This window comes from Schistocerca serialis, unplaced genomic scaffold (assembly GCF_023864345.2).
Source record: "Schistocerca serialis cubense isolate TAMUIC-IGC-003099 unplaced genomic scaffold, iqSchSeri2.2 HiC_scaffold_1362, whole genome shotgun sequence".
NCBI classification, from domain to species: domain Eukaryota; kingdom Metazoa; phylum Arthropoda; class Insecta; order Orthoptera; family Acrididae; genus Schistocerca; species Schistocerca serialis.
The window spans coordinates 30,350,967-30,371,931 of record NW_026047583.1 but is presented as its reverse complement, the minus strand read 5'-3'; the positions used below and the strand labels follow the sequence as shown (position 1 = coordinate 30,371,931).

Here is a 20,965-nt window from a genome sequence, read left to right as displayed (position 1 = left end):
TTCTTCCACTTCTTTTCTAACTGGAAACTGAGGATAAAACATATCTTTACCATAATTTTTTTGGTTCAGCCACACATTTCTTATTCATTTAACAATGTGTATGACATCAATTAAAAAGAAAAGTGGGCGATTAGGATCAGATGGATGTTTAAAAACTATATTAATAGCTTTATCCAGAGAAAACATTGACATGGTTTTGCTATTGATTTTGTTGTTGTCAGTTACCACACAAAAAACCCTATAGCCTATTAGTTCAAGGCCATTTATTACGGCCAGTAGCACATCGTATAATGCATTAGATGAAATGGTTTTCACCGGTAAAATGTGAACAACATCCCTGTACAAAGACTTGACACTCTGCAACATAAATACAAATGCTGAATTTGCAGCACATTCAGAGTTATATGACATGCCCAAAACACTACCTCCTTTATATTCGAAATAAGAATTTAGATGAATTTCATCTACACTCAAAACAACATTGACATCATCGCTGTTCAAGTATTGAAATTTCTGTCTTGCATAGGACAGGAAATTACTTCCCCCAAGCCTTTCGTGAGATGGATTCACATTAAATTTGCTGCAGATACTACGCAGAGTGCTTGGATGTGGCATTTTCATTAATGAGCTGCTACGTAAAAAATTGTAAGCATGAGACGAAATTGAAAATAGCAAACAACACAGTATGATAAATGTAGAACTAAACCTATGATTAAATTTCTTTACATTTATGAGACTAACTTGTTCATATATAAAGTCTACCATCTCCTTTTCACTCTCCTGTAAACTGTCTTTCAGCACTCCTACTCTGTCTTTCACTATCTCTACAATACTATCTATAGAAGTTTCTGAGTGCCCACAATCTGTGCCTAAAAACTCCTGCAGTACACTGACAATTTCCTGGATATTGGTTACAATTACAGGAAAAGATCTTTTTCCTAATGTCTTAATTTGTACATCTTTCTTAAACAATGAAACATTTAAATATCTATCTATAACGACAGAATGTGTGATTAATGGTGCTGGATTTCTTATCTTTAAAAAACAAACAAAATCACTGTGTTTTTCGATCACACTCCACTCGTTGGGCAAATCCACTTCCTTCGTACGCAACATCAACTCTTCTAAAGAACTGAAGCTGAAATTGTTTTCATGGTCCTTCTGTGATGCTAAACTATATTGTAACGCTGCAGCTAACTGCTCATTTTCAAGCCTTTGCTTTTTCTCCTATGGCCCTACACGTCTACTTTCTTCCTTTGAAAGGTACGAAGGACAGTCTGGGAGTAGTGATGGAACTGCATCTGGTCTCAAACGTGGTTTGAGTAGGGGGGCTCTTAATAACTGAACAGTCCTTTCATCCAAAATTTGTGTTTCCCAAATAACATCATCCTTGTGGAAGTGAACATGACATACCTGTAATTAGAAATGAATAAAAAATGAAAAAGGTGCTTACAACTGAATGTGATGACAATATTAATAGTGTGAAAATAATTTATGAATATAAAGTTAGTTTCTAGTTCTAAAATACAAATAGACTCCCAACTAAAATGCAGAAGAATACTCAAGCGATAAATGTGGCCATGGCATAGTAACTCTATAAAACAATAACACTACAATATCAAAACACATGCAGTTACATCTCATGGCAACAAGCTCTTAAAGAGATGGTGAAATGAAGAAAGTACTTTCCCCATCAAAAATTACAAACATTGACTAATGTTTGTAGCATAATTCAATAACAGTGACAATTTTTTTATAATTTAGCCTTGAAGCTCATATATTCACAAGAGGGGTGGGATTTTTGCATAATGTCTTGCTCTATTCCCCCCCACCCCCCACCCCCACCCCACACACACACACCTCAGGCACAAGAAAGCATGATGACACCAAACTCACACAGGTGTAATCCATAGAAGCAACTGTGACACAGTAACAGAATAATACAAAGTAATTGTCAACACTGTGTAACCTTTAGAACTATGAAGTACTTAAAGGTAGTGCTTTTTATCAGACACTGTTTTGCTTTTGATATCAGTTCATAACTTACATAAAAACTGACAGTATGATGAACTAATACATTGCCACTTATGTGCTACCTATTAGGCTAAACATGAGCACACAATTGCTTTGAAGTACTTTAGCTGTGTATCTATAAGACAGCTGTGTAGGCCACTGGCATGTATCTGAAATTCCAGACCCAAAAAGTAAGAATTTGTAAAATCAACAAGTATTTTTTATATGTTTTCACAGTTTCTCCCTTTGCATTTTGTGATGGCCTGTTAATCCATTTATGTACTCATTCATTTTTCCTGTCTATGGTTCACTGTTAAGTCTAAAGCCTACTATATTCCCTAATAGTAACATTCCTTGCAGTGACTTCAAATTCCCACCAATAATTTATTAACAACAAGCGACTGAGACACTGTTTTTACTTCATTTTCAATTTCTGGGTACACCACATTACTTGTATTTGAACAGGCAACTTCCTAAAGACTTTTACAGCTAAAAGAAACACTAAATACAGAAGCAGAATACATCGAAAGTCGTCTGTATCTTAAGTGCACGTACTTAATTATAAACCGGCTTTTATTCCTAACAGGCAGCATAAACAGTAAGTATAAAGATATACTGAGATATTTAACTACGTAAGTATGACTGTGCTTAGGCTATACTGGTTGAACTTGCAGAATACAGAATTCATATAACCTATACCAGCTAAACTGTAGAATTACCAGCAAGAAAACGAAACGCTATTTTCTTCGGCACTTATTCAGTTAAGATCTGATATATTAGTCAAAATGTCGCTGACCTTCCTTACTTCATAAGTGCCTATTCTTTGTTAGCACACTTAACCTCTTATGAAATAAAGAAAATAAATACTTACTCTTGAACTTGAAGGAGTGAAGATATCTCTGCGAATATTTGACAACCATTTCTTCCTCGTTGCTTCATCCTCCGGAAATTTAAACACGGTTACTTTTGGTCCACCGTCGTAATTTCCACTACAATTCGGCACACAACAACGATACGGCATTTTGCAGGCAACGAAATTTTCACAGGCAAGAAAAACAGATCACCAGTTTAGTGCACAGAAACTAAACAACCAAATCACGTACACTAACGCAGGAACAACATTCACTATAATAGTAAACTGACGCGAAACTCGCCGAACGACTATTCACAAGCACTGTTCCGTGAAACTGTTGAAGAAGGGACTATGTGTGTAGCCATCTTGTGACGTCACGCACTACGTAGACAGGCTATCTTTTACAGGTTTTTTTTTGTGGTTTTAGGGCGCACAACTTCAATGGTCATTAGCGCCCTGACGACGTTAAGAATGCACCGCGAGGCACAAGTTTAAAACAACAACTAAAAGGGAAAACACGATAAAAGACAGACTGACAGGCATAGGATTAAAAAACAGCATCAAATGTCCTTAGTGAGGTTTGTCAAATTGATAAAACGAAGAACACGAGCAACTGCTCGTGGGTCATCCGCTAAAACGGCATCTAAAGTACATGGCAGGTTAAGATCGAGACGCAGGGCGTTAAAATCCGGACAGGACATTAAAATGTGGCGGACCGTCAGCAATTGCCCACATGGGCAGAACGGCGCCGGCGCAGCCGTCAGCAGATGGCGATGGCTGAACCGGCAGTGTTCAATTCTTAACCGTGCCAAAACTACCTCCTCCCGCCGAGAAGGGCGTGAGGAGGACGTCCAAGCCAGGGGAAGTGGTTTCAAGGCCCGAAGCTTGTTGGCTGGAAGGGCAGCCCAATCGGCATGCCACAGCGATAAAATGCGCCGACAAATAACCCTGCTAAAATCTGACGAAGGGACACAACAAGAAGCTGTCTGAGGCTGGAGGACCGCAGCCTTGGGCGCGGCATCTGCAGCTTCGTTCCCAGGGATACCGACATGGTCAGGGATCCACATAAAGCTAACCGGAGAACCGACGTCCACCAGCTGCTGAAGAGAGCGTTGGATCCGGTGCACGAAAGGGTGAACCGGATACGGATCATTGAGGCTCTGGATGGCGCTCAGGGAGTCGGAGCAGATGACATAAGCAGAATGTCGGTGGTGGCAGATGTAAAGAACAGCCTGGTAGAGGGCAAAGAGCTCAGCTGTGAAGACCGAACAATGGCCATGGAGCTGGTATTTGAAACTTTGTGCCCCGACAATAAAAGAATACCCAACCCCGTCATTGGTCTTAGAGCCATCTGTATAAATGAAAGTCATATTGATAAACTTCGAACGAAGTTCCACAAAACGGGAGTGGCAGACCGAACCGGGGGTAACCTCTTTTGGGAGCGAGCTGAGGTCAAGGTGAACACGGACCTGAGCCTGGAGCCAAGGTGGCGTGTGGCTCTCGCCCACTCGAAAGGTTGCAGGGAGTGAAAAATTAAGGTGTTGGAGGCGACGAAAGCGAACTCCAGGGGGTAGCAGGGCAGAGACATACAACCGGTATTGACGGTCGAGAGAGTCGTCAAAAAACGAACGATAAGACGGATGGTTGGGCATTGACAGTAGCCAACAGGCATACCGACAAAGCAGTATATCGCGCCGGTAGGTGAGTGGCAATTCGCCAGCGTCAGCATGAAGACTCTCTACGGGACTAGTATAAAATGCTCTGATCGCAAGTCGTAAACCCCGATGTTGCATGGAGTTGAGGTGGCTTAAGATGGATGGCCGTGCAGAGGAGTATACGAAGCTCCCATAATCCTGCTTGGAACGGACGATCGACCGATATAGACGAAGTGGGACGGTTCGATCCGCTCCCCACGACATACCACTGAGAACACGGAGGACATTTAAAGAACGGGTACAACGGGCGGCCAAATATGACACATGTGGAGACCAGCTAAGGTTCCTGTCAAATGTAAGGCCTAAAAATTTGGTTGTCTCCATGACTGGGAGAGCAACGGGACCGAGTCGTAAGAACGGTGGGAGAAACTCTTTGTAGCGCCATAAGTTAATACAGACCGTCTTCTCGGCAGAAAAACGGAAGCCATTGGCGACACTCCAGGAGTAAAGACGGTCAAGAGAACGCTGAAGACAGCGCTCCAGGACACGTGTACACTGTGCGCTGCAATAGATGGTAAAATCGTCCACAAAAAGGGAGCCTGATACATCAGCTGGGAGGCAATCCATTATTGGATTGATCGCGATGGCGAAGAGAGCGACGCTCAAAACTGAGCCCTGTGGCACCCCATTCTCCTGGCGAAAGGTGTCTGACAGGACAGAACCCACACGTACCCTGAACTGTCGATCCATTAAAAAGGAAAGAATAAAAAGAGGGAGGCGACCACGAAGGCCCCATGTATACATGGTGCGGAGAATGCCCGCCCTCCAACAGGTGTCGTAAGCCTTTTCCTAATCAAAGAACACAGCCGCGGTCGGGCGCTTCCGCAAGAAGTTATTCATAATGAAGGTCGACAAGGTAACCAGATGGTCAACAGCAGAGAGGCGCCTACGAAATCCACATTGTACATTGGTAAGTAGGCGTCGAGACTCGAGCAGTCAAACCAAATGAGAGTTAACCATTCGCTCCGTCACTTTACAGACACAGCTGGTAAGCGAGAGAGGTCGATTACTGGAAGGCAAGTGCTTGTCCTTCCCCGGCTTAGGAATCGGGACAACAATAGACTCGTGCCAGCATGCGGGAACATGTCGCTCAATCCAGATGTCATTGTATGTACGAAGAAGAAAACCTTTACCCGCAGGAGAAAGGTTCTTCAGCATCCGAATATGAATAGAATCAGGCCCTGGAGCGGAGGACCCTGATCGGCCAAGTGCGTTTTCGAGTTCCCGCATGGTGAATGGGGCATTATAACTTTCACGATTCGAGGAGCGGAAGTAAGGTGGCCTAGCCTCCTCTGCCCGTTTGCGGGGGAAGAAGGCAGGGTGGTAATGATCGGAGCTCGAAACCTCTGCGAAAAAGCGCCCGAAGGCATTGGAGACATCCTCAGGGGCCACAAGGACGTCATTCGCGACCGTCAAGCCAGAAACTGGTGAGTGGACCTTAGCGCCAGATAGCCGGCGCAGGCTACCCCAGACAACAGAAGAAGGAGTAAAACTGTTGAAGGTGCTTGTGAAAGCAGCCCAGCTGGCTTTCTTGCTTTCTTTAATAATACCACGACACTTAGCACGTAATCGTTTATAATTGATACAATTCGCCACTGTGGGGTGGCATTTAAAGGTGCGTAAAGCACGTCGACGAGCACGTAAAGGGTCTCTACATGCTGCGGTCCACCAGGGGACCGGCACGCGACGTGGAGAAGAAGTAGGATGAGGGATGGAATATTCAGCAGCAGCGAGAATGACTTCCGTGAGGTGTGCGACCTGACGATCGCAGCTTGTGAAGGTTTGATCCTGAAAGGTCGCCCTGGAAGAGAAGAGCCCCCAGTCTGCCTTGGAGATGGTCCAACTAGAGGAGCACGGAGAGGGGGTATGCTGCAGGAGATGGATAACACACGGGAAGTGGTCGCTCGAATATGTATCAGAAAGGGCGTACCACTCAAACCGGCGTGCAAGTTGGGGAGTACATATAGAGAGGTCTAAATAGGAATAGGTGAGAGATGTGTCCGAAAGAAAAGTAGGGGCGCCAGTATTGAGGCAGACAAGATTGAGCTGGTTGAAAAGGTCTGCAAACAGGGAGCCCCTCGGGCAGGATGCTGGAGAGCCCCAAAGGGGATGGTGGGCATTGAAGTCTCCAGTTAACAAAAATGGTGCAGGTAGCTGAGAAATAAGTTGCATCATGTCTGCCATGGTAACGGCAGATGACGATGGAGTGTAAACGGTACAAATGGAGAATGTAAAAGTGGGGAGAGTAATGCGGATGGCATCTGCCTGCAGGCCGGTGTGCAACGTGATGCGATCGTAGTAAATATCCCGGACCAGCAACATAACCCCTCCATGAGCTGGGATACCTACCACAGGGGGTAGGTCAAAACGCACAGAGGTGTAGTGTGCCAAGGCAATTTGATCGCATGGGCGTAGCTTCGTTTCCTGGAGGGCTAAGACGAGCAGACGGTGCAAGTGAAGCAGCAACTTCAAGTCCTCTCGGTTGGAGCGAACGCTGCGAATATTCCAGTGAATAAGTGCCATCGTAAGAAGAAAAGGAAGATGAAAGAAGGGGTCACCTCGAAGGCTGCTGAGGGCCTGGCTTCGAGCGAGCACTGCCGCCGCTATCAGTAGGCGGACAGCCGTCGTCCATTGGTTCTATAGGTTCATCGGCCATTTTGGTAAGATAGCCGGGAGGGGGAGCTTCCTCCGCTGGTGAACGGCCAGATGTTTGGCTACCAGCGGTGCGGCCAGGCGAAATGGATGACGGCCTGGGGCGGCAACCGCTGGGTGGTGCAGGAGAAGAAATGCGCCGCGGCGGAGAAGGAGAACTGTGCTTCCTATGAGCCTTCTTGGAAGGTCGTTTGGTGGAAGTACTGGTCGATGGCTGGGAGGTCGAGGTACGTAGGAAGTCTGCACGTGACGGTTCCTTCTTGAAGGCCCATGCATCTGACTTCTGGGTCTTCGCCTTAGCAGAAGCTGATGAAGGGGCTTGTGTCTTTGGGGTGATGGGAGGAAGAGGAGACGTCGACCGCGCGATCTTAGCACTGGCTGAACGGACGACCGTGGTGCTGAAGGTCAGATCGCATGTCTGGGTTGCCACCTCCCTGGTAGTCCGTGGAGAGGCGAGGACTGTACTGTATTTACCCGCTGGGAGCAGCGTGGGCTTCCTACTAGCAAATAGCTTGCGAGCAGCTGAGGTGGACACTGTCTCTTTGACCCGAATTTCTTGGATACATTGTTCTTCCTTATAGATGGGACAGTCACGGGAGGACGCTGCATGGTCACCCTGACAGTTCACACAATGAGGAGACGGAGGTGGACAGTCACCCTCATGGGCATCCCTGCCACAAGTGACATTTAGCCGCATTGGAACAAGACTGGCGAGTGTGATTGAAACGCTGACACTGGTAGCAGCACGTAGGTGTCGGGACATAGGGGCGAACAGAAATAACCTCGTAGCCCGCTTTGATGCGCGATGGCAGCTGAACACTGTCAAAGGTCAAGAAAAGTGTCCGGGTCGGTACAAGGTCTTTGTTGACCCTTTTCATGACCCTATGGACAGCCGTCACGCCCTGCTCAGCGAGGAAAGACTGAATCTCCTCGTCAGTCAATCCCTCAAGAGATCTAGTATAGACCACACCACGAGACGAATTCAAAGTTCGGTGAGCCTCCACCCGGACAGGGAACGTGTACAGGAGTGTGGCTCGAAGCAATTTCTGTGCCTGAAAGGCGCTCTCAGTTTCTAGTAGCAAGGTACCATTACACAACCTTGTACAAGACTTAACAGTACCGGCTATGGCATCTACGACCTTCTGGATAACGAAAGGGTTGACAGAGGAAAAATCCTTTCCATCCTCAGATCGAGAAATGACGAGGAACTGTGGGGCAGGCGGTAGCACTTTTGTCACTGTTGGCTGGTCATGTTTCCGTTTGTGGGCAGAAGTCGAGAGAGAAAAAGAGAAATCCATTGCGGAGGAATCCCCCATGATTGCCAGCGTCTCCGATGGTGCGCTCCTTCCTTATGGGGACCCTCTCAGAGGGCACTCCCGCCTTAGGTGAATGTTTACACCTCAGGTCACACCTCCCGAGAAACAGACGGATGGACCAATCGGCATGGTCAGAAGGTATCAGCTCAGGCGATCAAACCTCCTTTGGCCTGGTCTTTACCAGGGGGTACGTGCGTGCCTTACTTGTCTACCCAGGGTGGGTAATTACGCGTTACCCCGTCACCGGGTACGCGTGCGAACGCGTGGGACGGCCTTCAGGCGCGCACAGGGAGGAAGGAAGAAGAGGAAAGGGAAGAGAGAGAGAGGACAGACTGTCTCAAACGAGGAGGCGAGGGAGGAGGAGGCAGGGGAGGAGGAGGCAGGGGAGAAGAAGGCAGGGGAGAAGAAGGCAGGGGAGAAGAAGGCAGGGGAGAAGAAGGCAGGGGAGAAGAAGGCAGGGGAGAAGAAGGCAGGGGAGAAGAAGGCAGGGGAGAAGAAGGCAGGGGAGAAGAAGGCAGGGGAGAAGAAGGCAGGGGAGAAGAAGGCAGGGGAGAAGAAGGCAAGGGAGAAGAAGGCAAGGGAGAAGAAGGCAAGGGAGAAGAAGGCAAGGGAGAAGAAGGCAAGGGAGAAGAAGGCAAGGGAGAAGAAGGCAAGGGAGAAGAAGGCAAGGGAGAAGAAGGCAAGGGAGAAGAAGGCAAGGGAGAAGAAGGCAAGGGAGAAGAAGGCAAGGGAGAAGAAGGCAAGGGAGAAGAAGGCAAGGGAGAAGAAGGCAAGGGAGAAGAAGGCAAGGGAGAAGAAGGCAAGGGAGAAGAAGGCAAGGGAGAAGAAGGCAAGGGAGAAGAAGGCAAGGGAGAAGAAGGCAAGGGAGAAGAAGGCAAGGGAGAAGAAGGCAAGGGAGAAGAAGGCAAGGGAGAAGAAGGCAAGGGAGAAGAAGGCAAGGGAGAAGAAGGCAAGGGAGAAGAAGGCAAGGGAGAAGAAGGCAAGGGAGAAGAAGGCAAGGGAGAAGAAGGCAAGGGAGAAGAAGGCAAGGGAGAAGAAGGCAAGGGAGAAGAAGGCAAGGGAGAAGAAGGCAAGGGAGAAGAAGGCAAGGGAGAAGAAGGCAAGGGAGAAGAAGGCAAGGGAGAAGAAGGCAAGGGAGAAGAAGGCAAGGGAGAAGAAGGCAAGGGAGAAGAAGGCAAGGGAGAAGAAGGCAAGGGAGAAGAAGGCAAGGGAGAAGAAGGCAAGGGAGAAGAAGGCAAGGGAGAAGAAGGCAAGGGAGAAGAAGGCAAGGGAGAAGAAGGCAAGGGAGAAGAAGGCAAGGGAGAAGAAGGCAAGGGAGAAGAAGGCAAGGGAGAAGAAGGCAAGGGAGAAGAAGGCAAGGGAGAGAGTAAGGAAGACAGTGAGATGGAGAAGAGGAAAGAAAGGAACCAACCAAAGGAAGGAAGAAACGAGAAGTGAAATACCGAAAATACCACAATTATAGGTCGTGGAACCGTCCGTCTCTGGACGCAGGCGCTAACTACCCCCTTGAGGGGTATGGACTCCTTTTAGTCGCATCTTACGACAGGCATGAATACCGCGGGCCTATTCTAACCCCCGAACCCGCAGGGGGAAGTCTGCATGTCGATCAGATCAACTTGGCAACGACTGTTCATTTCTGAATGAAGTATGGGTTTCGACATGTGCCCCCTTTCCTTAATGCTCCTTTTGCGCTGACAAGTTTCACACAGACAGATAAATGTGTATCGTGTCCACTGTTGCGCTTTCCTATTTTCTTGAAGTTTCAACGTTTAATCTGTGCTGCTTCAATAATGTCGAAAATTTCTTCGACACGTAAGTAGTACTCCACAGGCTCTCTTCTTGTCACTGACTTGCTGGTCCCACAAATATTAATAACCTTGAATCGATTTAATCTTATGTACTGCTTCTGTGTCTTTTTCTTATCATATTGTGGTTCTTCAGTCGCGTCCACTAATTTATCGTAAGATCCTTTTGTCGTAACATTGTAATGGTTTCCTCTTTTGTCGTGTTCTTCAGTCTGTAACATCCTTCTCACAAATTATTCTTTCCATCGCCATTCTTGATATAGATCTGACATGATAAATACGTACAAACTGATCTGCACGTGCTTGGCCCCTCTACCGTGTTTGTTGTGGCGAAAAGCGCCCACTGGCGGGCTGGGGTATTGTCGGCCGCTGAAGCGCTGCCCAGGCGGGGGGTTTTGGCGCCTGGAACTGTCCGTGTCGGCGCCTTCTTGTTTTCACTATCTGGAAGTGTTTGGATGTATGATCAATATTCCAATAAATATTACTTTGCACAATACAAAAAAGGTGTTTTTATTTCAATCAGTTGCTCTTTATTTTAATATTTGACCCTAAATAAATTTAGTGAAAACTAGTTCTGTATACCAGTAGCTTAATTAGAACGCGTTCTTACTAGTTGATACTGATACTCTTAGTTACAACTAGAATTTACTGCTGGTCAAAAGCGAAAGCCAGTTAAAACTAGTTTTTACTAGGCAAAACGCGTTTTGACCAAGTGGCACAGTAAAAACTAGTTTTAACTAATAAGAACGCATTCTAACTAAAAACGGGTTTTGACTGGAACAGATATATTGTGGATTAGTGAAGTTCAGTGGCAGGAGGAACAAGACTTCTGGTCTCGTGAATACGGGTTATAAATACAAAATCAAATCGTGGTAATGCAGGAGTAGGTTTAATAATGAATAAAAAAGTAGGAACGCGGATAAGCTACTACGAAGAACATAGTGAACCTATTATTGTAGCCGAGATGGACATGAAGCCCACACCTACCACAGTACAAGGTTATATGCCAACTACCACTGCAGATGATTAAGAGCATGAAGAAATGTATAATGCGATAAAAGGAATTATTCAGCTAGTCAAGGGAGACGAAAATTTAATAGTCATTGGGGAAAGGAATTCGTTGGTAAGAAAAGGAAGAGAAGGAGAAGCAGTCGGTGAATGTGGATTGGGGGTCAGGAATGAAAGGGGAAGCCACCTGGCAGAATTTTGCACAAAGCATAACTTGATCGTAGCTAACGTTTGGTTTAAGTATCATGAAAGAAGGTGCTATACATGGAAGAGGCCTGGAGACACTGGAAGGTTTCAGATAGATTATGTAATGGTACGACAGTGATTCAGCAACCAGATTTTAAATTTTAAGACAATTCCAGGGACAGATGTGGTCTCTGACCACAATATATTGGTTATGAACTGTAGATCAAAATTGAAGAAACTGCAAAAAGGTAGGAATTTATGGAGATGGAACCAGCATAAACTGAACGAGACAGAGGTTATAGAGAGTTTCAGAGTGAGTATTAGTGAGCCATTGACAATAACAGAGGAAAGAAATACAGTGGAAGAAGAATGAGTAGCTTTGAAAGAAGGAATAGTGAAGGCACCGGGTAAAAAGACGAGGGCTAGTAGAAATTCTTGGATAATAAAAGATATTGAATGTAATTGATGATAGGAGAGAATACAAAAATGCAGTAAATGAAGCAGGCAAAAAGGAATACAAAGTCCCAAAAGCGATATCGACAGAAGTGCAAAATGGCTAAGCAGGGATGGCTAGACGACAAATGTAAGAAGCATGTAGAAGCATGCATCACTATGAGTAAGGTAGATACTGCCAACAGGAAAATTAAGGAGCCCTTTTTAGGAAAGAGAACCACTTGTATGATAATCATGATTGCTGAGATGGAAAACCCATCCTAAGCAAAGAAGGGAAAACATTAACGGGGAAGGAGTATATAGAGGGTCTTTAAAGGGGCGGTGTACTTGAGGACAGTATTGTGGAAACGAAAGAGGACGTAGAAGAAGATGAAATGGGAGATATGATACTGCGTGAAGAATTTGACAGAGCACTAAAAGACCTAAATCGAAACGAGACCCCTACTGATAGCCTTGGGGAACCAGCCATGATAAAAACTCATCTACAAGGGTTGGAACTTTAATAGTGGTAACTATTTATTTACAGCTCCTGTGTTTCAAAGTTTGACTGACCTTCAAAGTAGTCACCAGCATTGTGTATGACCCGTTTGCCAGCGATGTGGAAATCGCTTGAATACTCTTAGCAGTGCCAGTTGTGTTGAGAGTTCGAGCGGCGCGGTCTATTGCTGGACGAATTTGTAGCAGTTCTGAAGCGAATGACCTTAAGTGTTTCTTTCAGTTTAGAAATCGAGTTGAACTCACAAGGGCTTAAATTAGCGGAGTGCAGTAGGTGGTATAGCACTTAGCAGCGCCATCAGTCAAACAAATCAGTAACATCTTGCACTGTACGTGCTTTAGCATTGTCCTGCAAAATGATGGTCAGGTCCTGCAGAAAGTGTCACCACTTCTGTCTCTAAGCTGGTTGTAGGTTGTGTTCCAAATTGAACAGCAGAACAAAAGAAAAGTTTGGAGTAAGAATTAAAACCCATGGAGAAGAAACAAAAACTTTGAGATTTGCCAACGACATTTTAATTCTGTCAGGGACAGCAAAGGACCTGGAAGAGCAGTTGAACGGAATGGACAGTGTCTTGAAAGGAGTATATAAGATGAACATCAACAAAAGCAAAACGAGGATAATGGAATGTAGTCGAATTAAGTCGGATGATGCTGAGGGAATTAGATTAGGAAATGAGACACTTAAAGTAGTAAAGGAGTTTTGCTATTTATGGAGTAAAATAACCGATGATGGTCGAAGTAGAGAGGATATAAAATGTAGACTGGCAATGGCAAGGAAAGCGTTTCTCAAGAAGAGGAATTTGTTAACATCGAGTATAGATTTAAGTGTCAGGAAGTCGTTTCTGAAAGTATTTGTATGGGGTATAGCCATGTATGGAAGTGAAACATGGACGATAACTAGTTTGGACAAGAAGAGAATAGAAGCTTTCGAAATGTGGTGCTACAGAAGAATGCTGAAGATAAGGTGGGTAGATCACGTAACTAATGAGGAGGTATTGAATAGGATTGGGGAGAAGAGAAGTTTGTGGCACAACTTGACTAGAAGAAGGGATCGGTTGGTAGGACATGTTTTGAGGCACCAAGGGATCAAAAATTTAGCATTGGAGGGCAGTGTGGTTGGTAAAAATCGTAGAGGGAGACCAAGAGATGAATACGCTAAGCAGATTCAGAAGGATGTAGGTTGCAGTAGGTACTGGGAGATAAAGGAGCTTGAACAGGATAGATTAGCATGGAGAGCTGCATCCAACCAGTCTCAGGACTGAAGACCACAACAACAACAGGTACAGCTGAACTGCATGAGCCCAGTCAGTTGTACTCTGTACTGAAAGGATTTCTAATTTATAAAATTCTTCGGCAATTTTCCTTAATTTCCCATATTTTTGGTATCTTCCCAATTTTACGCATTTTTCGCCCATTTTCGTAATTTTTCGGGCTTCCCTAAATTATAATTATTGCGTCGAATCACACAAGATCCACCCCACTGTTTCGACGTCTGGTCAATTTCTTGATGCCCTCAGGCAATCACAACGAAGCATAGGTCTTATTTATTTATCATTGCTAAGTCACCACTCCATCACTAGTGTGTGTGTGTGTGTGTGTGTGTGTGTGTGTGTGTGTGTGTGTGTGTGTGTGTGTGTGTGTGTGTGTGTGTGTTTTTGGGACGTCATCGTGTATGTGTTAGAAACTAATGTATTGGTAGAAATTATGTCATAGCAATTTCTGTAAGCGCTACAGATGTCTAACCAAGTATGTAACATAAGAAATACCACACTCCAATAGACAAACCCCTTCCAAACCACCACTACATTACTATATTGTGTGACGACATAATAAAATACCGATGCCTCCAACGGAAGATACTGTTTCAGATGCTGTACAGCGCTATAAAATACGCACCTAGAGATACCACCGTCCAATAACTGAAACCACCTCAGCGAACATCAGTTCGCTGACGGTAGCTTACCCCTTTGACTGCAAACTGTGGATGGATAGCCGCGGAAACTGCTGTTTGGAATATGACCGCGAACATGCGGAGCAACTGCTGAGAACGTTGGGGTGTGGTCATCTCCAGCCTGGTGGCTGACACTGCTGCCGTATCAGTTTTGGCCGAAAAGTCTCCTGCCCGCTGTAATATAAAAGCAAACAGATCCCAACACGTCGGTGTAAATTCAAAGAACGCTACTAATACATACCTGGATGACGGGGATCTCCTCCCCTGTGTTCACTGGATAATGCCAGCAGGGTACCGAACTCCCTGTGCGGTCGCGGCCACAGAGTCACGAATGGGAGAACACTGCATGTCTGCCTAACACTACACCAGACCGTCTCCCCAGGTGTGGAGCAGAAATTTGCGTTATTTAAACAATACGTATCTGTGCACACGCAAGAGACCTAGTGGCTGCCACAAATAGCACTCAGTCACTGGGGGAGAGGACAGTCCGCCACAGCAAACCTGTCGTAATGTACCGACGACCTTGCAGATAAATGTTGCTAACAAATTTAGCGCCGAGTACTCCCTTTCCCAACCCCTTTTCTCTAGACCAATCAGAAACAGGTTTGCTCTGCTACTGCCTACCATCATTCTTTTAAAACATCTGTGGGCTACTGCCATTGTTGTGTCCATTTTCCATTTTGTATGGCTTTATGCCAGATGGATTACATATACAGGTTCTTTTACACAATCTGGTGATGCCACAAAGCGGTGAAATGCATCGTCGATGTTAAATAATTTCGCAATCCAGTTTGTTATGCTGAAATTGTATGGGTGACTTCATTTTCAGCCAGGTGGACTCCCATGTTGAGTGAAGACAAGTGATTACGATGTATAAACAAAGTAAACTCTGCAATATTGTTTCTATATGCGAGATCACTGTAAGTCTCGTATATTTACCAGTGGAAAACCAGAGTTTGATCATTCCTACTAACATTATTTGACTGATTCATAGAAATACAAAGACACACGCTGGAAAGCTAGTACATTGTAGTATTTAAACATTTATTGAACGTAACTTCTACAATACAATAGCTGGCTGTATAACAGATGTAGACGTCAAACGATCTAGTCAGATGTGGTTCCTCTCGGTCGACTGGTACTTCGATCGGCGGTGCAGTACAGCGGCTCTGGTGATATCTTCTCACAGACTCTGCTATAGCGGTTGCCATTAGATGCGGACGAAGACTGATCTTCCTTCGACTGGCCGGGCCTATATAGTGAGCTGGAGCCAATAGAAACCCAGTGTAGGAATCTGTGGCTGGCTATCTCGCGGTGACCTCTGCAAGGAAAGGTTCCTATTAATCGACTGGAATCTTTGACGTGTTTACCTGATGTCTTCGCCTGTTGGTTTGTTTCCCCTCATAGCGTGGCTGTTATGCGGTGCTGCCTGCCATTTAGGGGAACCCGATGGCAGACAGTACACACCTCCCTTCCTGGGGGGGGGGGGGGGGGAGAGGAGGGCGACGTCGTCCTACTCAGTCTTGGCGGCCTCGTGTAGGAGGCGGTGAAAACTCGGCCCCGCAGAGTAGGGCGCGGCGTGGCAGGCCAGACGGGTAGAGCTGCGTTGTGGAAGAGGCGGGGAAGCCGGCCGCGATGGTTCCAGGGGCATAGGTTCATCGACGTCCGCGGGATGCTGCCCGAAAAGTGGACTGCGTGGGCGTCACTGGCTAGGCTGCGACACCGGCGGCGGCGGTACCAAGGTCACGGGGGCATCGTCAACGCTGGCGGATGGCGCAGCCGGTCGGGCCGGCGGAGGAGCCGGTGGAGCCTGCAGCCGCTGTCGAGATGACTGCTGTTGCTGCTAGATGGGGTCTGGCACCCCTGCACGCCAACCACAGGCGGAAGAGATCACATCCGGGCGGCCGGAAGAAGGCGGCAGAGCGGTTTGCCGGGAAGACCCTGATATCAGCGCTGGAGTTGGTTGCGGTGCCGGCAGACCACTTTGTCGGCAATGCGGACATCATAGAGCTGACGGCCTTGCGGCTGGACGATCACCCCCTCAATCCATCCGGCTCTCGGGCCGAAACCTCGCGCCTAGATAAGGGATCCCGGAACAAAGGGAGCCTGTGCAGTCGGAACCCATTGTTTGGGTCCGGGCCGGAGGAGGTGCCAAAGGGTACGAGGTTGCCGGCCATGCAGAAGTTCAGCCGGACTACGGGAGCCGATGGGCCTCGACCGATAGGAACTGAGGAACAATGTCCGCGACTCGTCCAAAGTGTGGGTGGAGGCATATTTTGACATTTGGGCCTTAAATGTTCGGACGAGGCGTTCGGCCTTGCCGTTCGATTGCGGGTGAAAGAGCGGAGTGAGGACATGTTGGATGCCGTTGGCAGAACAAAACGTCGCGAATATCTGGCTCTGGAATTGAGGGCCGTTATCGGTAACAATTGTTAGCGGCAACCCTTCCAAGGAAAAATCTTTCTTGAGAGCAGCGAGGGTCGCTTCCGCAGTGGTGCTGGTACGACGGATAACGAACGGAAAACGTGAAAAAGCATCGGTGACGAGAAGCCATTGGTAGCTGAAGAAGGGGCCGGCGAAGTGCAAATAAATGCGATCCCATGGACCCGCCGGCTTAGGCCAAGAGAGGAAGGTTTGAGGGGCGTTATTTGTAATTGTAATCCTTAAGTATTTAGTTGAATTTACAGCCTTCAGATTTGTGCGACTTTTGGCGCAATCGAAACTCAGCGGATTTTGAGAGCTCGTTTCTCAGAATGGAGCAGGATAAGGTTACGATTGTGGATGGAGCCGTAATCAGTTACTCTCAGTTGCACAACAAATACGTAAACTTTATTTATAGAAATTAAAATTTTAAAACGATCTCTTAAAAAGACGACTGACTGTGTGATAGCACAGAAAAAAATATCCACAATTTTAGGGCCGAAGGCCACCAACAATAACCTCAAACAACAAACGGCTGAAGGTCTGAATTAGAAGTCAAAAGAACAATTCCAAATTGCACTTTTAAAATAAATACGTTGCTTTTAAAACAAGTTTGCTTAAAAAACTTATTGTAACACGGCTGAAGGCCTTATCACCAAAGAAGTTGCTGAGGCCTTCTCCACCCGACATAACGGCGCCTAGAGCATCAGCAACGAAACTGACAGCGCGGGCAACCCGAAGCACTACACGACCGGCAGGCAGTATTGATGAATGGCCACAGCAACAACCACAACACCAACACCACAGCAAAGACACCAGCAGACACCAGGGGCCACTACCGGCCCACATAAACATAAGGAAGAGGTCGCTGCAGATCCCGGAACTATTTTCACACGTCAAACCACGTGACGGAAAGTAGTTCCGAGGTACTCATCCGCCGAAGCGCTATAAAGGCCGGCGCTCGGCCACACACCGGCAGTTCATCGACCGCCAGCAGACGTGGATGGCTGCCGCCGCGGCAGCCCGGCTTTGATCTTCTCGCTGATCTCTGGATTAGGCTCGGTATATCGGAGAAGTCTCTGGCGGAGACTAGGAGGATATTATTTCAGTTGTTTTCTATCTTATTGTTGTATGTAGTTGTGATTCGAAGACGGATCACTTTTGTGTGTTGGTGTTATACTTGGAGAATTTGTTTTGGTTAATTGAACAGCCCAATAAATTCTTTTCGGACTTTGATCGTTAGTTTCTTCTGCTTACGCAGACATATCAGAAGTGAAATTATTGCTCGGCCGAAGGCCACATCAACAATAATTAGTGAATTACAAATATCCTTAAAACAAAGACCACAATCTAAGGAATCAGGACAAGCAGTTCTCAGCAAGTGTTCCAAGGGTCGGCCTGGGAAAGTAATTCAAACATAAGGTAGGGTGAGACAGGCAGTGAAGAGTAGTAGCGACGCAAGAGGATAGCAACTAAAACTACTCAAACTAGGGGCAGATTAAGCGTAGACCGACCGACTAACCAATGCGCCTAACGTCCAATCACTGGTACAACGATGGAATATTTTTAGGCAAGGGCGAAGACAGACAGCACTACGTCTTCACAAAACACCCAAGGGCGAAGGAAACACTAGGACCGACGTAAACCCCCCCAAATTATATATATATATATATATATATATATATATATATATATATATATATGCGCACAGTACAATACAAGAGGTTGTCAAACTACACTGCCGGAAAGGCACACTGCCGGAAAGGCACACTGCCGGAAAGGCACACTGCCGGAAAGGCACACTGCCGGAAAGGCACACTGCCGGAAAGGCACACTGCCGGAAAGGCACACTGCCGGAAAGGCACACTGCCGGAAAGGCACACTGCCGGAAAGGCACACTGCCGGAAAGGCACACTGCCGGAAAGGCACACTGCCGGAAAGGCACACTGCCGGAAAGGCACACTGCCGGAAAGGCACACTGCCGGAAAGGCACACTGCCGGAAAGGCACACTGCCGGAAAGGCACACTGCCGGAAAGGCACACTGCCGGAAAGGCACACTGCCGGAAAGGCACACTGCCGGAAAGGCACACTGCCGGAAAGGCACACTGCCGGAAAGGCACACTGCCGGAAAGGCACACTGCCGGAAAGGCACACTGCCGGAAAGGCACACTGCCGGAAAGGCACACTGCCGGAAAGGCACACTGCCGGAAAGGCACACTGCCGGAAAGGCACACTGCCGGAAAGGCACACTGCCGGAAAGGCACACTGCCGGAAAGGCACACTGCCGGAAAGGCACACTGCCGGAAAGGCACACTGCCGGAAAGGCACACTGCCGGAAAGGCACACTGCCGGAAAGGCACACTGCCGGAAAGGCACACTGCCGGAAAGGCACACTGCCGGAAAGGCACACTGCCGGAAAGGCACACTGCCGGAAAGGCACACTGCCGGAAAGGCACACTGCCGGAAAGGCACACTGCCGGAAAGGCACACTGCCGGAAAGGCACACTGCCGGAAAGGCACACTGCCGGAAAGGCACACTGCCGGAAAGGCACACTGCCGGAAAGGCACACTGCCGGAAAGGCACACTGCCGGAAAGGCACACTGCCGGAAAGGCACACTGCCGGAAAGGCACACTGCCGGAAAGGCACACTGCCGGAAAGGCACACTGCCGGAAAGGCACACTGCCGGAAAGGCACACTGCCGGAAAGGCACACTGCCGGAAAGGCACACTGCCGGAAAGGCACACTGCCGGAAAGGCACACTGCCGGAAAGGCACACTGCCGGAAAGGCACACTGCCGGAAAGGCACACTGCCGGAAAGGCACACTGCCGGAAAGGCACACTGCCGGAAAGGCACACTGCCGGAAAGGCACACTGCCGGAAAGGCACACTGCCGGAAAGGCACACTGCCGGAAAGGCACACTGCCGGAAAGGCACACTGCCGGAAAGGCACACTGCCGGAAAGGCACACTGCCGGAAAGGCACACTGCCGGAAAGGCACACTGCCGGAAAGGCACACTGCCGGAAAGGCACACTGCCGGAAAGGCACACTGCCGGAAAGGCACACTGCCGGAAAGGCACACTGCCGGAAAGGCACACTGCCGGAAAGGCACACTGCCGGAAAGGCACACTGCCGGAAAGGCACACTGCCGGAAAGGCACACTGCCGGAAAGGCACACTGCCGGAAAGGCACACTGCCGGAAAGGCACACTGCCGGAAAGGCACACTGCCGGAAAGGCACACTGCCGGAAAGGCACACTGCCGGAAAGGCACACTGCCGGAAAGGCACACTGCCGGAAAGGCACACTGCCGGAAAGGCACACTGCCGGAAAGGCACACTGCCGGAAAGGCACACTGCCGGAAAGGCACACTGCCGGAAAGGCACACTGCCGGAAAGGCACACTGCCGGAAAGGCACACTGCCGGAAAGGCACACTGCCGGAAAGGCACACTGCCGGAAAGGCACACTGCCGGAAAGGCACACTGCCGGAAAGGCACACTGCCGGAAAGGCACACTGCCGGAAAGGCACACTGCCGGAAAGGCACACTGCCGGAAAGGCACACTGCCGGAAAGGCACACTGCCGGAAAGGCACACTGCCGGAAAGGCACACTGCCGGAAAGGCACACTGCCGGAAAGGCACACTGCCGGAAAGGCACACTGCCGGAAAGGCACACTGCCGGAAAGGCACACTGCCGGAAAGGCACACTGCCGGAAAGGCACACTGCCGGAAAGGCACACTGCCGGAAAGGCACACTGCCGGAAAGGCACACTGCCGGAAAGGCACACTGCCGGAAAGGCACACTGCCGGAAAGGCACACTGCCGGAAAGGCACACTGCCGGAAAGGCACACTGCCGGAAAGGCACACTGCCGGAAAGGCACACTGCCGGAAAGGCACACTGCCGGAAAGGCACACTGCCGGAAAGGCACACTGCCGGAAAGGCACACTGCCGGAAAGGCACACTGCCGGAAAGGCACACTGCCGGAAAGGCACACTGCCGGAAAGGCACACTGCCGGAAAGGCACACTGCCGGAAAGGCACACTGCCGGAAAGGCACACTGCCGGAAAGGCACACTGCCGGAAAGGCACACTGCCGG

General features: G+C 48.1%; 1 protein-coding gene across 1 annotated transcript in view; it reads left to right on the top strand.

Annotated features, from left to right (window-relative positions):
- Positions 1-15,311, top strand: part of LOC126440370 (uncharacterized) — a 95,114-nt gene extending 79,803 nt beyond the window's left edge. Inside the window, exons 3-4 of the mRNA XM_050090658.1 lie at positions 8,978-9,927; positions 15,277-15,311. Of these exons, the coding sequence (XP_049946615.1) occupies positions 8,978-9,927; positions 15,277-15,311 (985 nt within the window). The remainder of the gene's footprint in view (positions 1-8,977; positions 9,928-15,276) is intronic.
- The last annotated feature ends 5,654 nt before the right edge of the window (positions 15,312-20,965 follow it).